Source organism: Trachemys scripta, chromosome 11 (genome assembly GCF_013100865.1).
Source record: "Trachemys scripta elegans isolate TJP31775 chromosome 11, CAS_Tse_1.0, whole genome shotgun sequence".
Lineage (NCBI taxonomy): Eukaryota > Metazoa > Chordata > Testudines > Emydidae > Trachemys > Trachemys scripta.
Window position 1 is genome coordinate 3,899,256 of NC_048308.1, and position 21,431 is coordinate 3,920,686.

The 21,431-nt window shown below is 50.6% G+C and overlaps 1 protein-coding gene across 7 annotated transcripts in view; it reads left to right on the top strand.

The window, feature by feature from the left end:
- BIN1 (bridging integrator 1) overlaps positions 1 to 21,431 on the top strand; it is a 150,380-nt gene that overhangs the window by 117,204 nt on the left and 11,745 nt on the right. For 2 of the 7 annotated variants that reach the window (XM_034786371.1, XM_034786373.1), the window contains 4 exons: positions 4,686 to 4,814; positions 10,009 to 10,119; positions 12,162 to 12,185; positions 17,271 to 17,390. The exons of 1 other annotated variant lie outside the window; for it this stretch is intronic. In XM_034786371.1, coding sequence (XP_034642262.1) covers positions 4,686 to 4,814; positions 10,009 to 10,119; positions 12,162 to 12,185; positions 17,271 to 17,390 — 384 coding nt within the window. The remainder of the gene's footprint in view (positions 1 to 4,685; positions 4,815 to 10,008; positions 10,120 to 12,161; positions 12,186 to 17,270; positions 17,391 to 21,431) is intronic. 4 more of the 7 variants (XM_034786372.1, XM_034786375.1, XM_034786374.1 and 1 more) reach the window with 4 other exon arrangements.

Genomic DNA, 21,431 nt, shown 5'->3' on the forward strand with positions numbered 1-21,431 from the left:
AATAGGCAAGGTTGGGTTTGGACCTGCTGCCTTGGCCTAGCCCTGGGCTGCCCTCTGCAACCCCCAGTACCCCTTGGCCTCCTACTAGGCTGCAGCCTGGGGCTATCCAGGCTGGAGCTCCCCAGCTCCTCAGCCTGTCCCAAGTCCTGCTCCAGTAAGGTACCCTGTCTCTAGCTTGCTGCAGCCAGGCCCTTCTCCCTCTGAAGGCAGAGAGAGACTCCTGAGCTCTTGGCTCCCAGCCGTCTTATACAGGCCAGCTGGGGCCTGATTGGGGCATGGCCCAGCTGTGGCTACTTCCCCAATCAGCCCAGTAGCTTTTCTCTTTGCCCCAGCCCTCTGCCAGGGCTGTTTTAAACCCCTCAGGCAGGAGCGGGGTAACCACCCCGCTACACCCTGTTAGAAAACTCGTCTTTCCCCTCCAACCTTCCTCAACTGCTGTTGGTCTTGGTTCTGGTTTCTTTTCCATTGCAGGGACCTGTCCGCTCTTCTTGCTGGGCCATTGCCTTGCACCTCCTTGTGCAATTGTTGGCCAGCGATATAGCCCCCGGACCCTGAAAATCCCACCTGGGCTCCAGGGAGGTAGTGTGCTGGGTCTCGGCCGTTGGGTTTTTAGACAGAAACCGGGTGTTACTTGGTGGCATTCACCTTGCAGGAGAGCTGGAGAGCATAGCTGGAGCAATAACAGAACGGCAAAGAAATCTTGAAACAAAACCAGCGCCTCTGACTGCAGCTAACTCCAGGGCTGTGGGCGGTGAATGTTTAATTCCCTGGAGCGGCAATGGTGTGTGTGTGTGTGTGTGTGTGTGTAAAGGGGAAGGACATCACATCGCCCACTCAATCTCTAGCCGTGAACATCCAGAGAAAGAACCATGCTTCGCTCCTCCACAGCCATTGCATTGGAGCATCCATTTAACGATGAGTGGCTCAGTGCCCATTGGCACGTAGGAGGGGGATCTCTGCCGACAGCTTCAAGGAGATGAGGTCTGGCCTGGCTTGGGGGCAGCACAGTGCCAAAAGGGCACAATTGTCCTGATACACTCACCTTGCCCAGCGATGGCAGCCCGAGTGATCTGGGACGCTCTTGGGGAAGGGCTAGTTCGCTCCCCAGCGCCATGGCAGGATGGAATTCCTCCACCTTAAACCACCCTGAGTAACTGTCCCCATCCCTCCCTCCAATGCCTCTCTCCACACGCTACTCAACCTTCTGCTCAGACTGAACTCCGAGTTACAGGCTTGGGTCTGAATTGCCATCTGGCTCTGGTCTCTCGTCGGCTGTCCCAGAACTCTGGATCGGAACCCGGAGCACAGGCTGCATGTGGGATGTGGGACTGAATGTGGAGCCAAACGTTCGGGCTCCCGCCCGTTGTACAAACTGCTTCAGAATAACCCACCTCCATTCTCCCTGCAGCGCCCCCAGCTCACGGCTACCTATTCAGCTCTGCCCTGGCCAGCTCCCCGCCCACCCTCCTGCGATGGTGCCTTGTCTGCCTCAGTCCTCTCTGAAGTTTGGAGAGGTGCTGAGTTGCTGAGCGGAGAGCAGGTGCGGCCCTCTCTTTTAGCCCATCCTCCACCTCGTTCCACTGAGACAGGGTTTGTTCTCCTCGCTCTTGCAATGCCCTGGGCGCTCCCCTGGCGGGCTGCGTGACCGCAGCAGCAGGGGGGTGGATTGGTCACTGTTAAGCAAGCAGAATACAGTAGTTTAACTAGTCTCTATTATCTGGCTCTCCGTATTAACCAAACCCCCAGCCGCCCGGAGCTGGCAGCGTGAGCCCCAACCGCCCTGGGGATGACAGCGGGAGCCTTGCTGCCCATTCTCTGGTTTATCCAGTTTTTTGCTTATCCGATCAGGCCCCGGTTCCAATTGGATCGGGTAACCGGGGTTCTGCTGTTCAGTGTATTTAAATGGCCCGGCAGTAACAGCTGCTGGAAGAGACCAAGGTGGGCCTTCATGCAGCTGATGCTGCCACCTGCTGGCAGCCGTTTTTCAGTGCCTGCGTAGTTCACCTGGCTGCTGCCGTGAGGAGCGCGGAAAGGGGCCGTGTGCGGTCAGCGTGACCTTCTGCATCAAGCACAAAAGAGGGAGCTGGATCCAGACGCGGGGAAGGCAGCGAGGGGCTTTACAAGAAACTGAAGGGAGGAATGACACTGGGTAGACTTGGATAGGCCACATGGCCTCTTTCTTATCCCCAGAGCATGTAGCCACATGAGTTAGAAGCCACAAAAACTGCACCCTCAGTTATCCGCATTTAATATGAAGCTTTGTATGGGATGAACATGGGTGATGGCAAGTCACTGGGTAAGTGGTGAGTCCTGAGTGGACAGCAACAAGGATGTGAAATACCCCGGCTGTGTCCTCACCCCACCTCTGGGTACACTGGTGCTAACAACCAGGGTGGGGTGTGGAAAGCAACAGAGGGGCATATTGAACAGACAGGGAAGGAGGCAAAAGGAGAGACCATTTCCATCAGTGGGTGCTAGGCACCTAAATACCTTAAAGGAGCCATGCCTAACGGAGAAATCCTGTTGGGTTGTGAACTACTCACTGTTTCAGCTCTCAAGCTGTTTCCCAACATCTTTCTTCTGAAAAGCTGCCTGTGTCTAGCCTCCTAATGAAGTGACTGCCAGCATGTCTCCACGCTTGTTAATGTGTCTGCGAGGATGATCCTGGACTTCAGAACCAATGGGCCTCATGAAACCACAAGGGCCGGGATTGGACTCTCAGCGACGGTGAAGTCAATGGAGCTACAATGGACGTATGCTGCTACAGCTGAACACGGCCCAAGCTTAGTAGATGGGGCTCGGGGTGTAACTTCCTTTCCGGGCAGCGGAGTCCTTCCAATGGTCTTGTTCGTTTTGAACAATGTCTCGTTTTACCAGAAGGGGGGGATCTGGGGTCCAGTCTGGGCTGGAACCGGAAGGGTATTCCATTTCCTTCAGCATTGAACCACCGTGTCCTGGGAGCATTCTTTCCATTCGGAATCGAGACACGGGGACAGGGCTCAGTAGATATGCAGTGCAGTGTGCGTTGGGCAGCATATGCTGTGGGAGGATTAGCCATTGTATTGCTGTCATTTCCCACACAGCCCCCCGCATGAGTCATTAGGAGGATGGGTGTATTGGGGAGGGACAAACTTCCAAAGGGTCAGTGTTTGGTTCGGGATTAGTACCCCAGAGCCTCTTGTGACAGCAAACTTTGGCTTCACTCTGAGGAGAACAGTCTTTCCTGTGAGACTTCTGGTACCTTCTGCATCGGGCTGGGCTCAAGATACTGCGGGAGTGGCTGTTCCCGTGGCATTCTGGCACTTCTGCTTCCGCGCAGTGAGATCTGGAAGTGAAAGTGCCACTTTCATTATTACTTACCCTCTACCCTGCAGCCAGCTGCAGTTCAGATGTGTATATGGAATCTTACAGGCACGTTGGCTGGGGCGGATTAACCCTCTAGAAAGTTGGCATTTTCCATGGCCAGCCAAATAAAAGTCTGGTAGGGCACATGTTCGTGCATCCGAGGGAGGGGCAGTGCAGCCTAGTGGAGTGAACACAGGCCTGAGAGCCAGGAGCTGCTGTGTTCTAATCCCAGATCTGACACTGATAAGAAGTCTGTCCTTTGTCAAGTCACATGCTCTCTGCCTCAGTTTTCCCTGGCTGCAAATGGGGATAATAATGACCTACCTTCTTAGGTAGGATGAGAAGATTAATGTTCATAAAGCTTTTTGCACATAGAAAGTGTTATGGGGGTGCTAAGTGACATTAAAGTTCTGGAGATCTTCACCGCACTATACAGTAGACTCTTTTCCCCCCAGTCCGTCAGCATCTTCTCAACAGGTTCAATTTGAGCTCGCATATCTGGGGGCAAAGGGAAATTCAGACAGTGCCTGAACTGGTTTGCCGTCCCTATCGTGTGTTCCCACAGCATCCAAGGTGTGGCTCATGCAGCACGGAATCAAAGGCTCCCACTGTGAAGTGAGGAAGGATGTCAGATATGGACAGAGGGATGGCCTGACCCCCCTGCCTGCTCCTGGATTTATGCCCCCGTGTCTCTTGTGACTTCAGTGATGTCCCTAGTGTTACACTCCGGTGAAGCTGAGAGCCGACCGGCTCAGGGCGAGCCTGTTCTCACATGTTTCAATAACCCATGCCCAGATCTCAGTCTTGGTTGTGTCATTCTCACGAGGAGCCCCATCTGGTTTCACTTATGTTGCAGTCGATCCACTGAAACCAGTGGAGTGGAACCAGTGGAAGGGAGATCGGGATCCAGCCCACTGGTGTCCACGTGTGACTAAAGCCAATCTGCTTTGGCTTCTAACTCCCCTAGGCTCACACCGCACAGGTAGGTATCGGGAGTGGTGGCCAGCGCACTGGACTTCTCTGCTGAAACGTGTGCCGAGTAACCTGTCTGTCACCCCTGGTGGTTCTCTGGAAGGTTGCACATGCTCTAATTACGTATGCATGTCCGAGTGATGCATATTAATTGTGTTACGCTTCTCCTCCACAGAGGGAGACCCGCCCGCTGCTGAAGTGTAACTAATGATGCCAAACCTTCTCTGGAGGCGTGTGGTTGTTCCCCTCCCCCCCTTCCCATGTCTATTTATTTGACCCCTCCTTGTGTCTGTGGTTCTAGTTTGCTAACCTGGTTCCTGTCTCTGGTTTTTTTGGGTGTCGCCGTGTGCTCGCTCGCTTGCATGCAGTTGCGGAAAGGCCCTCCGGTGCCGCCACCTCCAAAGCACACCCCCTCCAAGGAGATCAAGCACGAGAACATCATCAGTCTGTTTGATGACAATTTTGTCCCCGAGATAAGCGTGACCACCCCCTCGCAGGTTAGCCGCTCTGCCCTGCCTTATCTCTCTCTGCTCCCTGCCCCCGGCACTGTTCCCTGTTTAGAGGTGTCACGCCACGAAACCTGGTCAGGAGGTAGGGCGAGAAGGGCCAGCTGCCACCGCATGGCCGGGCTGAAATTGCCAATGGGATACCGCACCCGTCGCCCCTGAACAGCTGGTCAGTTTGAAGCCAGCCTTGATCGGTGCGGCCCGGAAGCCAGGGCTGTGTTACGGCTGTTCTCGTGGCCTGTGTAGAATGAAGAGGGAGGACTCTGTGGGGCGCCTGGTGAAGGGGTCACAAAACTATCACTGCACTTGTGTCCACTGAGCAGGCGAAGAGCGGCCGGGCCTAGACATGGTTCCCACCAGGCCTGGGTGAGGCACTCATTGCTCTGCTCTGTACGCTCCCAGGGCCTGCTAATCAGAGGCTAGAACAGGTCCAACTGAAGGCTGATATGGGCGCTCAGCGCTTCTGAAAATCAGGCTTCTGCGGCTTTGAAATGCCACTTCTCCGTATGGAACGGGAGTGTCTCAGGAACCCAGTGGAGTGGGCAAGAAACCACCTACAGGGCAGGGCTGTGGATCAAGGACTTCAGTCTCCAGAGACCTCAGCCAGCACCTTTTGCCGCAATCAGCTCTCTGTAACAGCGTTATCTCTGTTTGAGTGGCGCTGGGCATCTGGCTGGCGTGAGGCTGATGGCTCTTAATCAGCCCTCGGTCTCTGCAGCTAAAATCCTGAAGATCAAACGCAATTTCAAAGGGAAAAGATTCCTCTTCTCCCTCTCTTCTTTAATGTGGTTTGCAGCTGGAGAAGGGGGCTGGGGAAGTGGGCGGGCTATTCGGTATTACATCCCTGGGTACTACTCCCTGTGCCGATGAGAGCCTGACCAGTTTTCTGGCTTAATTATGAGACTCGCGCTGTCTTATGTTCAATTTTTTTAATTCATCCCTTAAAGACCCAGGTGACACCTCTAACAATGCTGCTCTGTAACTGTCCTCCTCGCTTTTCCTTCTGTAACCCAAATTCAGTGGCCTGTGGCTTTCCAGCTTCCACCCGACTGTGGAGAAACAAGGCACCCAGGGTTGGGAGAAAAGAAAGCTAGGCCTCAAGTTACATTCAGATACCGTGGGGGCTGGTCGAACTCCTAGAGTGCGGGGATGATGTGGACAGCAATAGTGTCCGAGTACTCAGCATCAAACAGGCAGGGGTGGGTTACCATTAAAGGGGGTCCATGCTCATTCTGACCAAAGGACTCCCAACGAACAAAATCCCACCCTTCAAAACAAAATCTTTCCTTCTTTGCTAAAGCTCTCAAAGTAGGGTTGCCGATTTTGGTTGGATGTATTCCTGGAGATTTCATCACATGACATAATCTTTCATTAAAGATTGATCTTTAATTCCTGGAGACTCCAGGCCAATCCGGGAGGGTTGGCAACCTTATCTCAAAGCATTTTAGGCTCCCAGCCCTGTCACTGCTACTATATTCTTTAGGCAACATTTAGCTGACAACTGCCTGATGGACGCTTGCCTTTGTTTTTAGTGAGGACATTTTGCGTGAAAACGTGGCTGTGCCATGCTCATGCCATCACAGACAGAGGCATCCCCTTTCGGGGGAGGCGGGGAATAAGAAATAGGTGCAGGCGTGTCCTTCAACGTAAGTTCCTGAATTGACACCGATGTCCAACATAATATTAAACCAAGGTAGGGAAGCAGACTATTAAAGTCTCTGGGCTAAATTGTCCCCAAACAAAGGGCCAGATTCCGAACTGGGTTACTCCAAGGTAAATCTGGAGTGACTCCATTCAGTTCATTGGATTTGCACCCATGTGACAGAGCTCAGAATCTGGCCCAGAATAGTTGGGGTTGGGTGATTTTTTTTTTTTTTTGGCACTTCCTGTGGTTTGTTGCTTCTGCGGTGCTCTTCATGTAGCATGACCCCCTGTCATCTCCACCAGACCGAGCACCATGGGGTCAATGCAGGCAATATGGGGTCTGCTTTCCCTCTGAACCTACTGGCCTTTGTCAGTGTACTCAGACCCTTGATTGATTAATTATTGGAATGTCAATTTCTGTGGGGGCTTCTGTAAGCTGGAAACCCTAGTGAATGGCTGGGATCTTAAAGAAAATACTAAGTTTTGTAGCTTTCAAAGCAAACTGCCAGCAGGACATGAGAAGGTTCTAATAAAGTCCATTGTCCTGCCTGGGAAGGAGACTGTCTAGAAGCCATTAGAGATTGCTTTGTGGATCTGTGCATTGGAGTGAAATCCTGGCCCCATTAAAATCAATGGGAGTTTTGCCATTGACTTTAGTAGGGACAGAATTTCCCCCATTATCTCTGCTTGGGGTGAAAGGCAGCAGTGACCAGGGCATGACAGGATACAGCACTGGACCTTTCCCCCAATTCTGGTACATTTTACAAATATTATTCAGGGTCCATTAGTCTTTGTTTAACTTTAACTTTAAGTATTAAAGGTTTGCAGGCAGAGAGATGGTCCCAGACCTCTGGGCATCCTAAATTCATGGGCTCCTAACTCACCCCAAGGCAAAGGGCCCGATACCCAGATCCATATTTTGTGGTCGGAGCCCACCTCAGTGTCCTTGTTGGATACTGCTGGCATCACAGCTAGGGGTGAGGTTCTGCTTTGGCTTAGTCAGGGCATCCCGCTTCAGCAGCCAAGCTGAGGGAAAATCACGGGTTGAACTGATCTTAGCAGAGCCTTGTAAGTGTGCACAACACTTTCCAAAGACTTAGTAAAGAGGAGGTCCCTTCTCCAAGGAGCTTAAACTAATTTGGATGCCCTATGTGGGGTAACGGCTATGGTGCATGAAAGTGCGAGGACCCTGTTTGTGGGGAGATCCCCAAAGAGGTGGGTTTTAGGGTGTATGTGCAGGAAGAGTGGAGAGAGTGCTTAGTTCCGAGGGAGCGGGAGGCTGTTCCTGGGAAGGGTAGCGGCATGAAAGGAGACAAAGGGAGCAGTTGGGAAGGAGTATCTGGAGGACCGTAAGGAACAAGTGGACAGTAGGGAGGAGACGAGAGCATGCACAAAAGCAAGCGTGTAATCATGCAGAGCTTTGGAGGTCAACAGCTGCAGCATCTCCGTGCTGTCCTCAATACAGAACTCTCCTCCGGCTCCAGTTACATTCATATCTGGACACTCTAACGAGCGTTCTATGTATATTTACATCACAGGAGAAAGCCACGGGCCACTGAGCAATTCTTTCTCCCTCTGCATGCCTGGGTAGCTTGTAGCATGTCCGTGTAACCGATCGCTGTGTCTGTTACATTGTTCGTATCATGTGTGAACACCTGCGTTTATCCAGGGATTCCTGCACTCGGCGGTTCAGTGCGCACGACCCAGGATGGGACCCGCTGTGTCATCCTAAAGGACGTGATCTCTGAGAAGGGACTCTTGTTTCTAGAACAGACACCACTGGGGCACCCAGTGTCCGTTAATGTTCAGTGTATTCCCCAGGGCCATTTCAATGTGCAATCGGGGCCCTTATAAAATAGGTATTGGGGGTGACTTAGGCAAAGGGCAGGAAGCCCTAATCCATGGAGCATATAACTCTTGAACAGCAGGTAAGATTCCAGTGTAGCCAGAGCCGTTGATCTCTGAGCACCAAGTAAAGCATGGGAAGTGGAACCTCTGTGAAGACCTTGCTCTACTGGAGAATTGTCTAGGAACTATTATAGAATTATCCAGTGGGATATAGAGGCTGGTGCTGGTTAGTGTTTAACACTTTGGGCTGGGGACCTGGACGGCTGCCGGCCACACTCCTTCCTGTGAGTGCTAATCGGTGGACCACAAGCCCATAAGAAGGAGAGAGCTATAAAGAGAAGTGGAAGTGGGAGTAAAGTGCATTGAGGTGGAAAGTAACAAGGGTGTGGATCTCCTGTATCGCACTTTCTGTTCACTGTAGCGGTTTTGCTGCAAAATGCTAAACTTTGTGGTCGTCTTTGGCCTGGGTGGACCAATGAATTCATGTCCTAACTTGATACTGAAGCTTGTCGCTGGGTAATCTGATGTGTTTAGTAAGTACTAGGAGCATTTTCACTGTTGGATTTTGCTGGAGTTGGGGCAGAACAACAGAAAACAACCTTGGGTGGAACTGGAAATATAGTAGAAATTATAGGGCCAGCGAGCTTGGGGAAATCCATGGAAAGCACGAAGCTCATAGAGCAGAATTGTTTCTTCTCAAAGGAAGAGCTAGACAGAAAGGGGGCATCTCATAATGGCCCTGCAGGAAACTAAAAATGAATGGCATTAGCTCAGGACTGAATGTTAATGACCAGTTCCCCTTATGTGATGGTTGCCATGTCGGCTTCATTAAAGGCAGTTCATGAATGCCCTGATAGTGCCACCTGCTTGTGTAGTAGAGAGAACGGAACTCACTCTGCTGGCTCAGAAGGCAGGGGTGACATCTCTTGAATCTGGGTGTGTCTTGGAAAATACAAAGCACATTAGTCCTGGTGTGTGTCTGAGGAGTGGATCCCCAGTGTGGGCAGTACTGGAGCTTGCACTGATAGGTGTGGAATTTGGTGGCCGTCAAGAACCATGGGGTAGATGTGAACTCACCTATGATTCATGTGACTGTGGATGGTGTTTGGAGTCTAAAGAGGGGTAACAGATCAGCAAACTTTAGGGATTAGGCTTGGGTCTCCATTGGAGGTACCTTCCAGGATCATGCGCCTTTCCCTCCCAAGCTCCAGGTCCCTCCCGAGCAACTGGTGTAGATACGACGGGTGAGCTGAATGCTGGTTGGCCGCACAGCAGACGGTGGCGGCTCCTGGGGAGGATGGGAAATTAATCCTGAGCTGTGAGCACCATGTAGCCGATGGTGATGCAGAAAAGCTGCAAAGGACAGTTGGGAATAGATGAGAAACCTTTCCAAGCTGACCGGTGCAATGGCAATTCGGCCATATAAGACCACCCTGTCCTGTCAGAGCCATTCAGACAAGTAGGAAAACGGACAAGGTTTGAGTTCTTGGTTTGCATGCGTTCCTTGGTGCGCTGTACGTGCTCACAGGCATCATGCAATCTGGGGCACAGGCATGGAGGCATCCATGGTTATCATGCCCACCATGTGCCTTCTGCATCTGCACCCTGAGCCCTGGATATCAAGTGCCATATACCGTCTATCTCCGATATCTGTCTAATGCTCACACTGCTTTTCTTCCTTACTGCTGCCAAGTTTGATGCCCCTGGGCCCTTCCAGGAGGGAGCCAGCCTGTTGGATCTGGATTTTGATCCCATTAAACCAGATGCCAGCCCTGTGGGGAAGACACCCACACCTGCCACTCAGGTTTGTACTATTCCCCATTCCCTCTTCCACGAGTACGTGAACCGTTATCGACTGCGGAGTCAGCCTATGCCTTCAGTGCGTATTTCCATATTGACTGAGCTCTCAAGGGGTGTGCACATGCCCCCGCATATCCGTGAGCTCTCTCGGACGCTCGTGTGCATGAATCAGGTGAGCGTACGCCTGGCTTTGCACATGCAGCAATCTCATCTGCACAGAGAATGGGGATGTTTGCGGGATTTGGCCTAGGAAACTCAGTCAATGTGCATCACAAGGTTAGCATGGACCATGTCCCACATGGATTTAGTGTTGCCCTGATTGTATTGCTGGGAAACCCACCCTTAGTGCTGGGCTCCTCCCAGCAAATGACTCGGTTTGCTTAGTGGTGGGAGCAGAGCGATTTTTAAGAATCAAAGTGTGAACAATCTGCGGTTCCATTAGATAGGACAAAACTTTGGACTTACAGACAAGCCGTCAATGTCCGGATTATGGGAGGGATTTTCCAAAGCGCTCCGCGCTGGCCTATCTTTGCAGCTACCGACGTTGCAGGGAGTTGATCCTTGGCATCAATGGGGGGCCGAACACCAAGCAGAGTTCTGAAAACCATTCCCCGCCCACCCACCCCCACACACACATCACTGCAGTCGTGGAAATGAGCATGACCAGCCCAATGCTTCCAAAGGTTTTAAATGGAGAAAACCGTATGCCACTAGCCCTTGCATTTTCCCAGTGGCGAGATAGTACTACTGGTCACCATCGGCCATTGATGTTTGAGGGATGTGGGACTTAGAGCAGTGGTTTTCAAACTGCAGGTGGGGACCCGGGACTGGGTCGCGGAATGTAAGGCACTGGGGCGTGGTGGCTCCAGTCAGCACCTCCGACCGGGTTGTTAAAAGTCCCGTTGGTGATGCTGCCCGGCTAAGGCAGGCTAGTCCCTACCTATTCTGACACCGTGCTGCACCCCGGAAATGGCCAGCAGTAGGTCTGGCTCTTAGGCGGGGGGGACTACAGGGCTTCGCGCACTGCCCCCACCCTGAGCACTTCTCTGCACTCCCATTGGCCGGTTCTTGGCTATTGGGAGCGGGGGGCGTTGCCTGCGGGCAAGAGCTGCGCGGAGCTGCTTGCGTGCCTCCATCTAGGAGCTGGACCTGCTGCTGGCTGCTTCCGGGGTGTGAGCCACGGTGCCAGGACAGGCAGGAAACCTGCCTTAGCATCCCTGCCGTGCCGCTGACCGGGAGCTGCCCAAGGTAAGCCTGCGCCCCAACCCCACACCACAATCGCCTGCCCCAGCCCAGAGCGCCCCCCGCCCCAAACCCGGCTGGATCCCCTTCCTGCACCACAAATCCCTCATCCCCGGTCCCAGCCCAGAGCCTGCACCCCCCCAGCTCAGAGCCCTGACTTCCTCCCGCACCCCACCTCTTTGCCCCAGCCCTGAGCCCTTCCCATACCCCAAACCCCTCATCCCAGCTCTGTTTGGTTGCGGGCATCAACAATTTTCTTCAACTCGGTCACGAGAAAAAAAAGTTGGCAAATGCGTACAGAACTGTATGGCAGGTAGGCGTATCCGCACTAGCTTTAATAGAGCTTGCCTGGGTAACAGTGAACCGAGGACTGTGTGGATTTTGGCATGGTCTAGCCACCCCAGTACAAGCCCGCTGGGGGCTCTGGGTATGTACTCAGGTTGCTAACCCAAAGCTAGGGTCTGTGCAACTGCATCTTCACTGCTCTTGTTACCCATGCGGGCTAGAACAAAGGTAGCACGGGTGTATCAATGCTCGCTGCCGTTGCACCTTCGCTTGCAGCGCTGATGTACTAGCGCCAAAGGTGAGGCTGTGCTTAGTCTAATGCCGTGCTTCAAATCCAACGTGCGACGCAGGCAGGTCTCAATCATTTGGCAATTGTTAAGAAAAATGTCAAAGTGTAGAGGCGAGTGCAGTGGAATGTGTACGTTTGCCTCACTCCGAACGATATTTGTATTGCTTCCGTTGGCGGAAATAATCCAGTATAAACCTGTTTTTGTTCTTGTTGCTCTTTGACACGCTTAGTCTTTACCTTGGGATTTATGGGAGGTAAGAATTTTATACAGCTTCCGTTTTGGTAAACTCTTACTGTCTACCTTGGCATGTGTTGGCACCGTCTTCTTCCTCCTTCTCCCTCCCTGCCATGCTAGAATTGCTCCCTGTGCCTCGAACCTGCTTTCACCTTCTGGTCTGTGGATCGGCCTAAAAAGGCAGCCTTGCGTTCTGGCACTGCACCTGGCACTCCTAGCAGAATGCACTGTCGCCTGTGCCGTTAGCTCTCCTCTCTTTCCCTTGGTGTTTTGCATCGCCTGAAACTAACCCTACCACTGCCGCACAGTCATATTTGTTCCTTTCCTCTCCAGATCTCCAAACCTCTCTGTCCTCTCTCCCTTTCATTGTGCAACCTGCATGCCTCTCAATTGCCCCTAAATTTACCTCCCTTCTGAATGCAAATTTGGGATATCTGCTGGGCTTTGCTGCTCGTGGTCGGTCACTCTTAGCAGAAATGCAACCTCTTTGTTTCTGCTCAAGAAATGAATGTCTTCCTTTGTGTTAACGGGCCAGCCCCTCTGCTGGTATAAAATCAAAGGAAGGAAGCTGATTGACACCAGGGGACAATCTGGCCCAAGGTTCCTATATGGCTATCGAGCTGTCCCCACTATGCATGCCCTGGGCATGTTGAGAAGGATGCTTCCCCGATGTTTTTTTACTGGCTGTTGATGTTGATCTTTGCTTCCCCTCTTTGTGCATTGTCTGTCTGTCTTTGTTTAAAAAAAAAAGTCTGTGTCTTCACAGGGAAAGACTTCAAGCCTTAAAAGTGGACAACCCTGGTTGCGGATGTCTGCCTGCTGCGTGGCAGTGCAGCCGGTCCCTTTGAGAAGTGTTTGCTCTCATGTGCCCATCATGGTCTGGCATGAGACCGCTGAGTGTTCCTTCCCCAGATGAACAAGTGCTTGTTATTCCCCGGAGCTGTGGTTTCTTGGCTATCTTTGGGTAGCAGAGTGAAAAAACGATGTATATTCTTTCCCTTTGGTGTCCTCCCCGACCGTGGTGGGGGGGTCTCCAATCACTAGGCTCAGGTGGAGTTGGAAACCACGCTTCTCCTTTGTTTATACACAAGGAAATATATCGGCCCACCTGTGTTCTTGCTATTGAACAGAGCGTAACTGGGGAGAAGCAGTTTGAATAAAGTGAGGATTGGCCCAAACTGTGACCCCTCCCCCCAAACTCCTAATCTGCTTTGAGTTTGGAAAAGCTTTAGCTTTGAAATAAAACAATGTTTTTTTCATTGTTGCTACCTTTGGTTTTCAGCTTCCGGTTGGAAGCAGGAAGGGCTGAAACCCTCTGAAAAAGTCATTATTCCTGGTCTGGCTGAAGTAGGAAGTTTAGTGTCATAGTAACACCTGGGAACCCCAATCAGGGATCAGAACCCCATTGTGCCAGGTGCTGTATACAGAAGTAACAATGAGCAGAGTCCCTTGCATCAGAGAGTTCCCAGTCTCGGCAATGTACCCGCTATCTCATGAGACCCTATTTCCATGAGATTTCAGAGTCGAGATCTGGGTTCCTGTCATTGGAACAAGCGCCTGGAATCAGATCCTCAGCTCTAGCTGAGCGGCAGTGAAAGTTGTTTTAAGCCATCTTTCTGCTCCCCTTATCCTGGGAGCTGGCTTGACCCCACTATAACTGAGAACAACCTCAGAACTGTGCTGACAGAAACGGTTGCCTGGGGACAATTGTACCAGCCAGGGATCGCTGGAACATACGGCACCCGGGCCGCGCCCTTTCTTGCCCCAGCCCACTCGGCTACATTGAGAGCGGGGGGATGTCTGAGGCTGTGTCTACACTACACACCACTGGCTGCAGCATGTAGCTACACCCAGCAGTGAAAGGGTCTGGCGGGGGGAGGCAGCGGGGAAAAGCTCCATCAGCTCCCTGCTGCCGAAGCCTTTCCGTGTGGCAGTGGGACACTGCTAGAAAAAAGCCGTGTAGACAGAGGAGGTACTGCTTGGGCAGGTAGACAGCCGTGCGGGGTTTATACCTCAAAGGTTCAGATGTGGGTTTACTCACCTAAGCAGTACTTCACTGTCGACACCTTTGTTAACCCCCATACTGGGGGGTGTGCAGGGTCTGTACTCTACACACCGCTGTAAGGAGTGCGCCGTGTAGACGTACCGTGAGAGAGGGGAGCGTAGAGCCAGATACACCAGGTTGAACCAACCTGGCTTCCCTAACTTTCCCCTTAAGGCAGGTGCCTGGTTTTTCTGCTGGCGTGTTGAATCCTCTGGCAAGTAACCAGCTTGGTAGAACCTTGCCGTCGCGTTTGAAGGGGTTGTCACGAGACCTGCTGCTCCAGAGAGCAGTCTGGTGGATGCGCGCTGGAGTGTGTATGAAGATGCTGATCGATAAAACGAAACAGAAAACCCATTCAGTAAGCAAAGCCTCCAAACCCGGGGAAAGCAAAGGCACCTCCCCATCTCTCTGTGACCCTACATGACTGCACTGTCCCTGGGCCGCTATCCTGAAAGTCCCTAAAATAGAGACGTAGGCAGGTGACATCCAAATGCCTTTTGCTGAAAGCCAACTTGATTCCATCCCATGCTCATTATACACAGTTTCTGCAAATTAGCTGGCTAAGAAATCCATTGCTCGCCATGGGTTTCTTTTCACCTGTCCAAACAAAGACACACTTGGCCAAATGGATGTTGGTTGCTGTCAGTCCCTGTTACAAGCCCATTGAATTCAAATAATAAGTGGGAGTGAATCTAATTAAACAGGAGCAACCTGTGTAGCATTCCATGTGTTTGTGTTTAAGTCAGAGCTGCGGTGGGAAGCATCTATATGGTGGTTATAACTCAGCTATTCAAAATATCCATGGCATTGTAAGGCCATGAATGGAGTAGGCAGGAAACATTAGGAAGGAACTGATGGGATAAAGAGTGTATGTTAAATTAGACCAGTAGGATGGCTGGTGGTAAGTAATGTCTGTCGGCCCAAGGTAATTATTTTTCCGTTACTCCTGCTGTTATTAGCAAAACACTTACGGGATCTTGTAGGTTTAAGACTGGAAGCTGATTGGGCTTGGAGTTAAGAAAAATGGTGGTGCTTGCACTGTGGGAATGCTGTGTACATCCCAGCTTGACTCATGAATAAATCCAAGTGTGTCAGGAGAGTTACTTGGCCATGCCGTTGACTTGAGTGGTGTCTCGGAGACCCGAGGCATAAGAGCAGCAGAGAATGGGTTTGACCCAGTCGTGCTGGGGAAAGAACATGCTGGATGCGTTGCTCTTGCGGTGAGATCTGCTGGCGAAGGTGCGTGTGCTTTCTCGGAGGATTCTGTTTCCCTCCACTCAGGAGGACTTGCCAGTCGAAGGGAGGGATGTGAGGAAAATACAGGGTGTAAACTTGCCCATGAGTGGAGGGGTGAGAGACCCCATGGACACAGCTGGGGCTCAGATCTGAGGCCTGACCTTGTTACGGGGGGACCCCTGCCTGGTGCTTTACTGAGCGTTTTGAAATTCAATGGATTCATTAAGTGGTTAAATCAGTAGTGATAACAATGTAGAAGGTCCGTCCCTTCCTGGCAGGCTCTCTGAGCCTCTGCCGAAGAGGTTGATGTTGCTTACTGTTCGTTTTAACGCCAGTTTGCTGTGCTGTGCTCATGTCCCACACCCACCCTCCTTTGCAGCTATCCAGTTTACGCAAAGCACAAACAGGGCCTCATTTTCCCCCTGAAGTTCTAGTGAGCAAGACCGGATGGTGGGGGAGAGGCTAGCTAGTGCAGGAAGGTTGGGGGCACAAGCCTCTTGGCGCCGAGTTCAAATCTTGTGTCCAGTTAGTCTTCACTGCGTTGGTTCTTGTTCGTTCCAGAGCCATTAAGTTTGCAGAACTGGCAGTTTCTGCTCCAGAAAGGCCTGGTGCTGGACTAGCAGGAGGTGGTCGCATTCCCAGAGCTGTGAAAGGCCTCAGGATTGGAATAGCAGGGTGGGAGCAGGGGCAGGGGGTTAGGCGTGAGGTGCATTGGCAAAATTGAGGAAAGGGAAAAACACGCCTGTTACCAGTCTTTAGTCCCTCCTGGAAGTCCGCGGGCGCTGAATTCACACTTCCCAATTAAGGAAACCCTAGAATATGTTCTTGGGAGAAGGTTCATTATAATAGACACCCTCCTTACCTATTGATCCTAGTGAGAGAACCTGTTTTCTTTGCTTATCTGGGCTAACCTTGCTTTTCACATTTACTACAGTGTAACCCCTCTCCCCCAAATTGCTTTCTTGTCTATTCAGCTATCCGCTATCTCTCCCAAAGGCCAACGCCCCGACTGCATCAAACTGCACGGGGCTAGTCTGTTCAACCAAACCATCACTGGGTATGCTTGGCCTTCTGAGCAATATTGGTGGTTGCTTGGGAGTGGCGTCATAGATTCCCTGCTAGCTGTGTTGATCCTCACGAAGTCTCCAATCACCAGGCACTTTCTCCTCCACAACACCATGTTGAGTTTCTTTTAATTAAAGTGATTCGTCTTCCTAAGCAGCCGCTGCTGTAAACAAATGATGAAAAGCCACTCAGCTTCCTTCCCCATAATAGCCATAATAAACGATCCCGTGCATACCGCCTTGCTGGGCTAAAGCGCATTGCTCACACAGAGTTTTCTTGGCCGTCCTGTAAATTGAAACCTTGCTTCCTTTGAAGGGACAGTGAGTCACACACATCGCTGTAGTACAGTCGCTCTGGTTAGGAGACACAAGGGAACAATTACTAAGCTGGCCATATATATGGGTGTGTGTGGGTGTGTTCTATGGGCTGGATTCTGTTCCCAGTTATACTGGGATAAATCCAGAGTTGCTCTGTTGTCATTGTCCAGGACCACCGGAGTTACTCCGGATCTGCACCATTGTTATTGAGAATACACAGCAAGCAATGGAAAGATCATGAGATTTGCTGGTGAAGTTGCAGCTCTGTTTCCATAATGTGTGTGTTTGTAGTTCATCTGAATTGCAAATAGCTGTCCGGCCGATCTGTACCTCTGTGAATGTCTCATTTTCTGCTGTTTCCCCCTTATTTACCATGCACTTCTCCTTTTTATCCACTGCCATCTTCCTCCTCTTCTCTCTGTCCCCCAATCCCAACCGCCAGCCTGAAAAGACTTCCTCGAGCAGCATGCAGTCCGTGGATCCGTGTCTTGCTGACAACCCTAGTGATAGCACATTTGCTGTGGACTGGCCCAGCCAGTCCACAGAGACCCAGCCAACCCAAGTAAGTGGAATCCAAGCCCAAGTCTATCTGGAATGTAGTGCTCACATGAGTATGGAGGGTGGGTGGGAGTGGTTCTAAGATCTGCAGGCTGGCAGCTGTGTTCTAGGACATGGAGAGCAGGAGGTCTGGGTTCTGGTTATTATTGTGGTAACATAGGAGCCCTAGTCACGGTCCAGGTCCCCATGACGCTAGGTGCTGCACAAACGCAGAACAAGACAATCCCTGCCCCAGTGAGTTTACAGTCTGAATACATGTGTTATGCTAGCTGTAACAGATTCTAATGACAGCACCCCATGCTTAAATTCTGTTCAGGGCAACCACTCTCCTGTTATGGCCTCACTACCCTTACTTTGCAAGGAACAAGTGCTCCCCCACTTTGGGAGATAACGTTTGGGGAGGTTGAGGCACTAGGTCTGCTCCCCCTTTAAGCTGTAGCCAGTGGGGGTCAAATGGGAATGGGAGGTGACAGTAGGCGCTGTAGAAGGATTCATGCACGGACCTGCCATTTTGGAGGGACCTACATTAAATTAGGGGCTGCTTTGTCTAGTGCTCCAAGTTCAAGAGGAGCAGCTGGGGGTCCTGAGTTCTCGGCCGGGCTCTGCTAGCGACTCGCTCTGTGATCTTCAGCTGATCGTTTAGCCTGTCTGCATGTCAGTCTCACCATCTCTAAAATAGGAATAATGCGCAGAGATGCAGGAGAGGACACAGCCCCACAGTGCACCACTGTGGGGCAGCAGGGCCCAGCCTGTCCCTTAATGACTGGACAATGCTTTGAGGAGATTGTGAACGATCAGTGTCCTCAGCTCTATGGAAGGGGAAACAAGAATGACAATCCAGTCAGAAGCGGCTGTCCTGACAGACTGGCGCAGATTAGAACGGGAGGAATTCAGGTCCCATTTGAATGCACAGCAAAGTTCAGTGCTGTAAATTCTAGGCCTTCCCCACTGTTACAGGAATAAATCCCAAATGTTCGTATAACACAGTAGACCTTACCTCCCAGCGACTTCCTGCACCGAGAGCTTTCCAATAGGATGGGCATTCCTGGAGCAGTAACCTGCCTCTTCAGACTGATACCCTCTGGGAGGTATCTACACAAGCACAACTTTTGCCAAGGTTCTGATCTCACAAAGAACCCCACATGGGTGGGCCCCTCCGCCTGAAGCCCCATTGACTTCAGTGGGACTTCGAATGGCTGCAGGGTTCTGTCTACACAGAGCTCATTGCACAATCTGTGCCTAAGAGAATTTACTCCATTCAGAATTCAGGAGTGCTTTGGAAAACCCCTGCATTCTATAGTACTCATAATAAACTTCTATCTGTAGAGAATATATAGAGTGTGTGTAAGTAGATAATTACCCTCATGTGCATTAGTGTATTTAGTAAATCTACATAGAAAGTATAAGTATGTATGTACTTTATATATTCATATATGTATACTGTGTGTGTATATAAATATATTTGTGCGTATATATTGTAACATGCGTACGTATACACAGATAGACACATAAAATATCTCCTCTGTTGTAGAGCTGTGTATAACCGATAGTAAATATCTACTGAAGATATTAAAACTAGTCACTGCAGTTTTCCTGGGAAGCATTTTGGTCATAGCGCCGAGGACCCTTTTTGCACATTCCTCTCTTGTGGAATTCAACAGTCCTTTAAAATCCAGGGCAGTTTCTTTTATGGCGGTGTCTGACCCTTAAGAAAACCACTGCTGCGCACTGGGGATCATGTCTCGTTGGCTCACTAGGTTCTTGTGACCCCCTCTGGTGGCATGGATTGTGTGGCTTAGCTGCCTGGCAGTTGCTTGCTGGTAGCTGTTCTTTAGGGATAGATAGTCTGAAAATGCAGGTCTGGAGGTTTCTAGATTAGCTGGACCCAGCTGTAGATTTTAGGCAATTTAGGGCATGTGTTCTTGTTGTGTTTCAAAATGGCATATACTTCGTACCAACTCACAGCCCCCAAATCTCTCTGAACATTCACACCTGAGAGGCAGTGGCTAGGCAGGGAGAAGTCGGTGAATATTTCTCTCTAGGCATATTGCATATTGGAGCTTTGTCCCTCCACCCCCTCCAGGAAGCGCAGAGCCTTATAACAAGAATATTGCTAACAAAACCCAAATCCATAACCTTGCAAGACATCGGAAGTCATGTTTGTGCTAGAATGATCACATGGGTCTGTTTCTTCTCACATCAACGCCAGTGGGATCAAATCCTCATCTGGGGTAAATTGTTATAAGGGAGAGGAGGATCAGGCCTACTGGGACTATCTGTCTGAGTAAGTGTTGCAGGATTGGGCCCTCCAGTTTCCAGGGAGATGGGCTGGTTGTTTTCGGCCCAGGTATTGTGTGCGTGACTGAGTGTGTCATGAAGATACATTTGATGCTATGAAGCATTTGGTCTTCCCCTATGCAGTGTGCGTGTGGGATGGAGAATTCAGTGAAGCATTCTATATCAGAGCCGTAGAAATGTAGTGCTAGAAAGACCTTCAAGAGGTCATCTAGTCCATCCATCCTCCCCACCTTCCTCCTTTCCCCCCTCCGGTAAGGAGGCAGGACCAAGTATACCTAGACCATCCCTGACAGATGTTTGTCCAACCTGTTCTTAAAAATCTCCAATGACGGGGATTCCACAACCTCCTTAAGTAACCTGTCCCCGTATTTAAGCTGGAGCAAGGGAGATTTAGGGCAGATATTAGGAAAAACTATCTAAATCTAAGGATAGTTAAGCCAATTCTGTATCTGACCACCACACACACTCACTCACACTCTCTCTCTCACACTCACACTCACACTCTCACACACACACACACACACACACACTTTCAGGGTTACACAAACATTAAATATTCCGAGTACTATTGGTCCCTAGAAATTGCCTGTTAGGGGATTTTGCCTTTAGGAAACTTCCTATAAGAATTAAAACCCAGCCAAGTATTTGCAGATGACCCCTATTTATCGAACGGGCTGAAAATCACATAGGAATCCGGGTAATATCACTGACAATTTTTTTTCATTCTTACTCAGTCTGGCAGATTAACGGGATTCCCGTTTCTGCATCTTGTCCTGGATGGGCCAAATCCTCGGCTTGTGGAAATCAACATAGCTCCATGGAAGTCCATGTGGTGACGTTGATTTACACCAGCTGTGCATCTGGCTCATAACCCTCAATCCAAGCCCTAGAATCCTAGAACCATAAGGTTAGAAGGGACCACAAGGGTCCTCTAGTCTAACCCCCAGCCAGGATGCAGTATTTGGTGTGTCTAAACTATCCAAGACAGACGGCTGTCCAGCCTCCTTTTGAAAACCTCTGGTGAAGAAGCTTCCATGACTTCTGTAGCCAGTCTGTTCCATTGTCCTACTGTTCTTACCGTTAGGAAGTTTTTCCTGAGATTTAATCTACATCTGCTGAGCTGTAGTTTGATCCCATTGCCTCTTGTCCTGTCTTCTGTGGCAAGAGAGAACAGCTTTTCTCCATCTTTATTATGGCAGCCTTTCAAGTATTTGAAGACCGCTATCATGTCCCCCCTTAATCTCCTCTTTTTTCCAAACTAAACATACCCAGTTCCTTCTGCCTTTGCCCCTATGGTTTGCATTCCATCCCTGTGATCATCTTTGTCGCTCACCTCTGGATCCTTTCCAGTTTCTCCACATCCTTTCTATACCTTGGTGACCAAAACTGAACACAGTTCTCCAGCTGCGGCCTAACCAGTGCAGAGAAGAGTGGTTCTATCACCTCCCGTGACTTGCATGCCAGGCCTCTGTTAATGCAACCCAATATTGCGCTTGCTTTTTTTGCAACAGCATCGCATTGCCGACTCATGTCGAGGTTGTGATCCACCACAACTCCCAGATCCTTCTCAGCAGTGCTGCTGCCAAGCCAGTTATCCCCCATTCTATATTTGTGCATTTGGTTTTTCTTCCCTAAGTGTGGCACCTCACATTTGTCGTTGTTGAATTTCATTGTGTTGTCTATAGCCCAGTTCTCCAATTTATCAAGACCCCTTTGAATTTTAGCTCTATCCTCCAAAGCGTTTGCA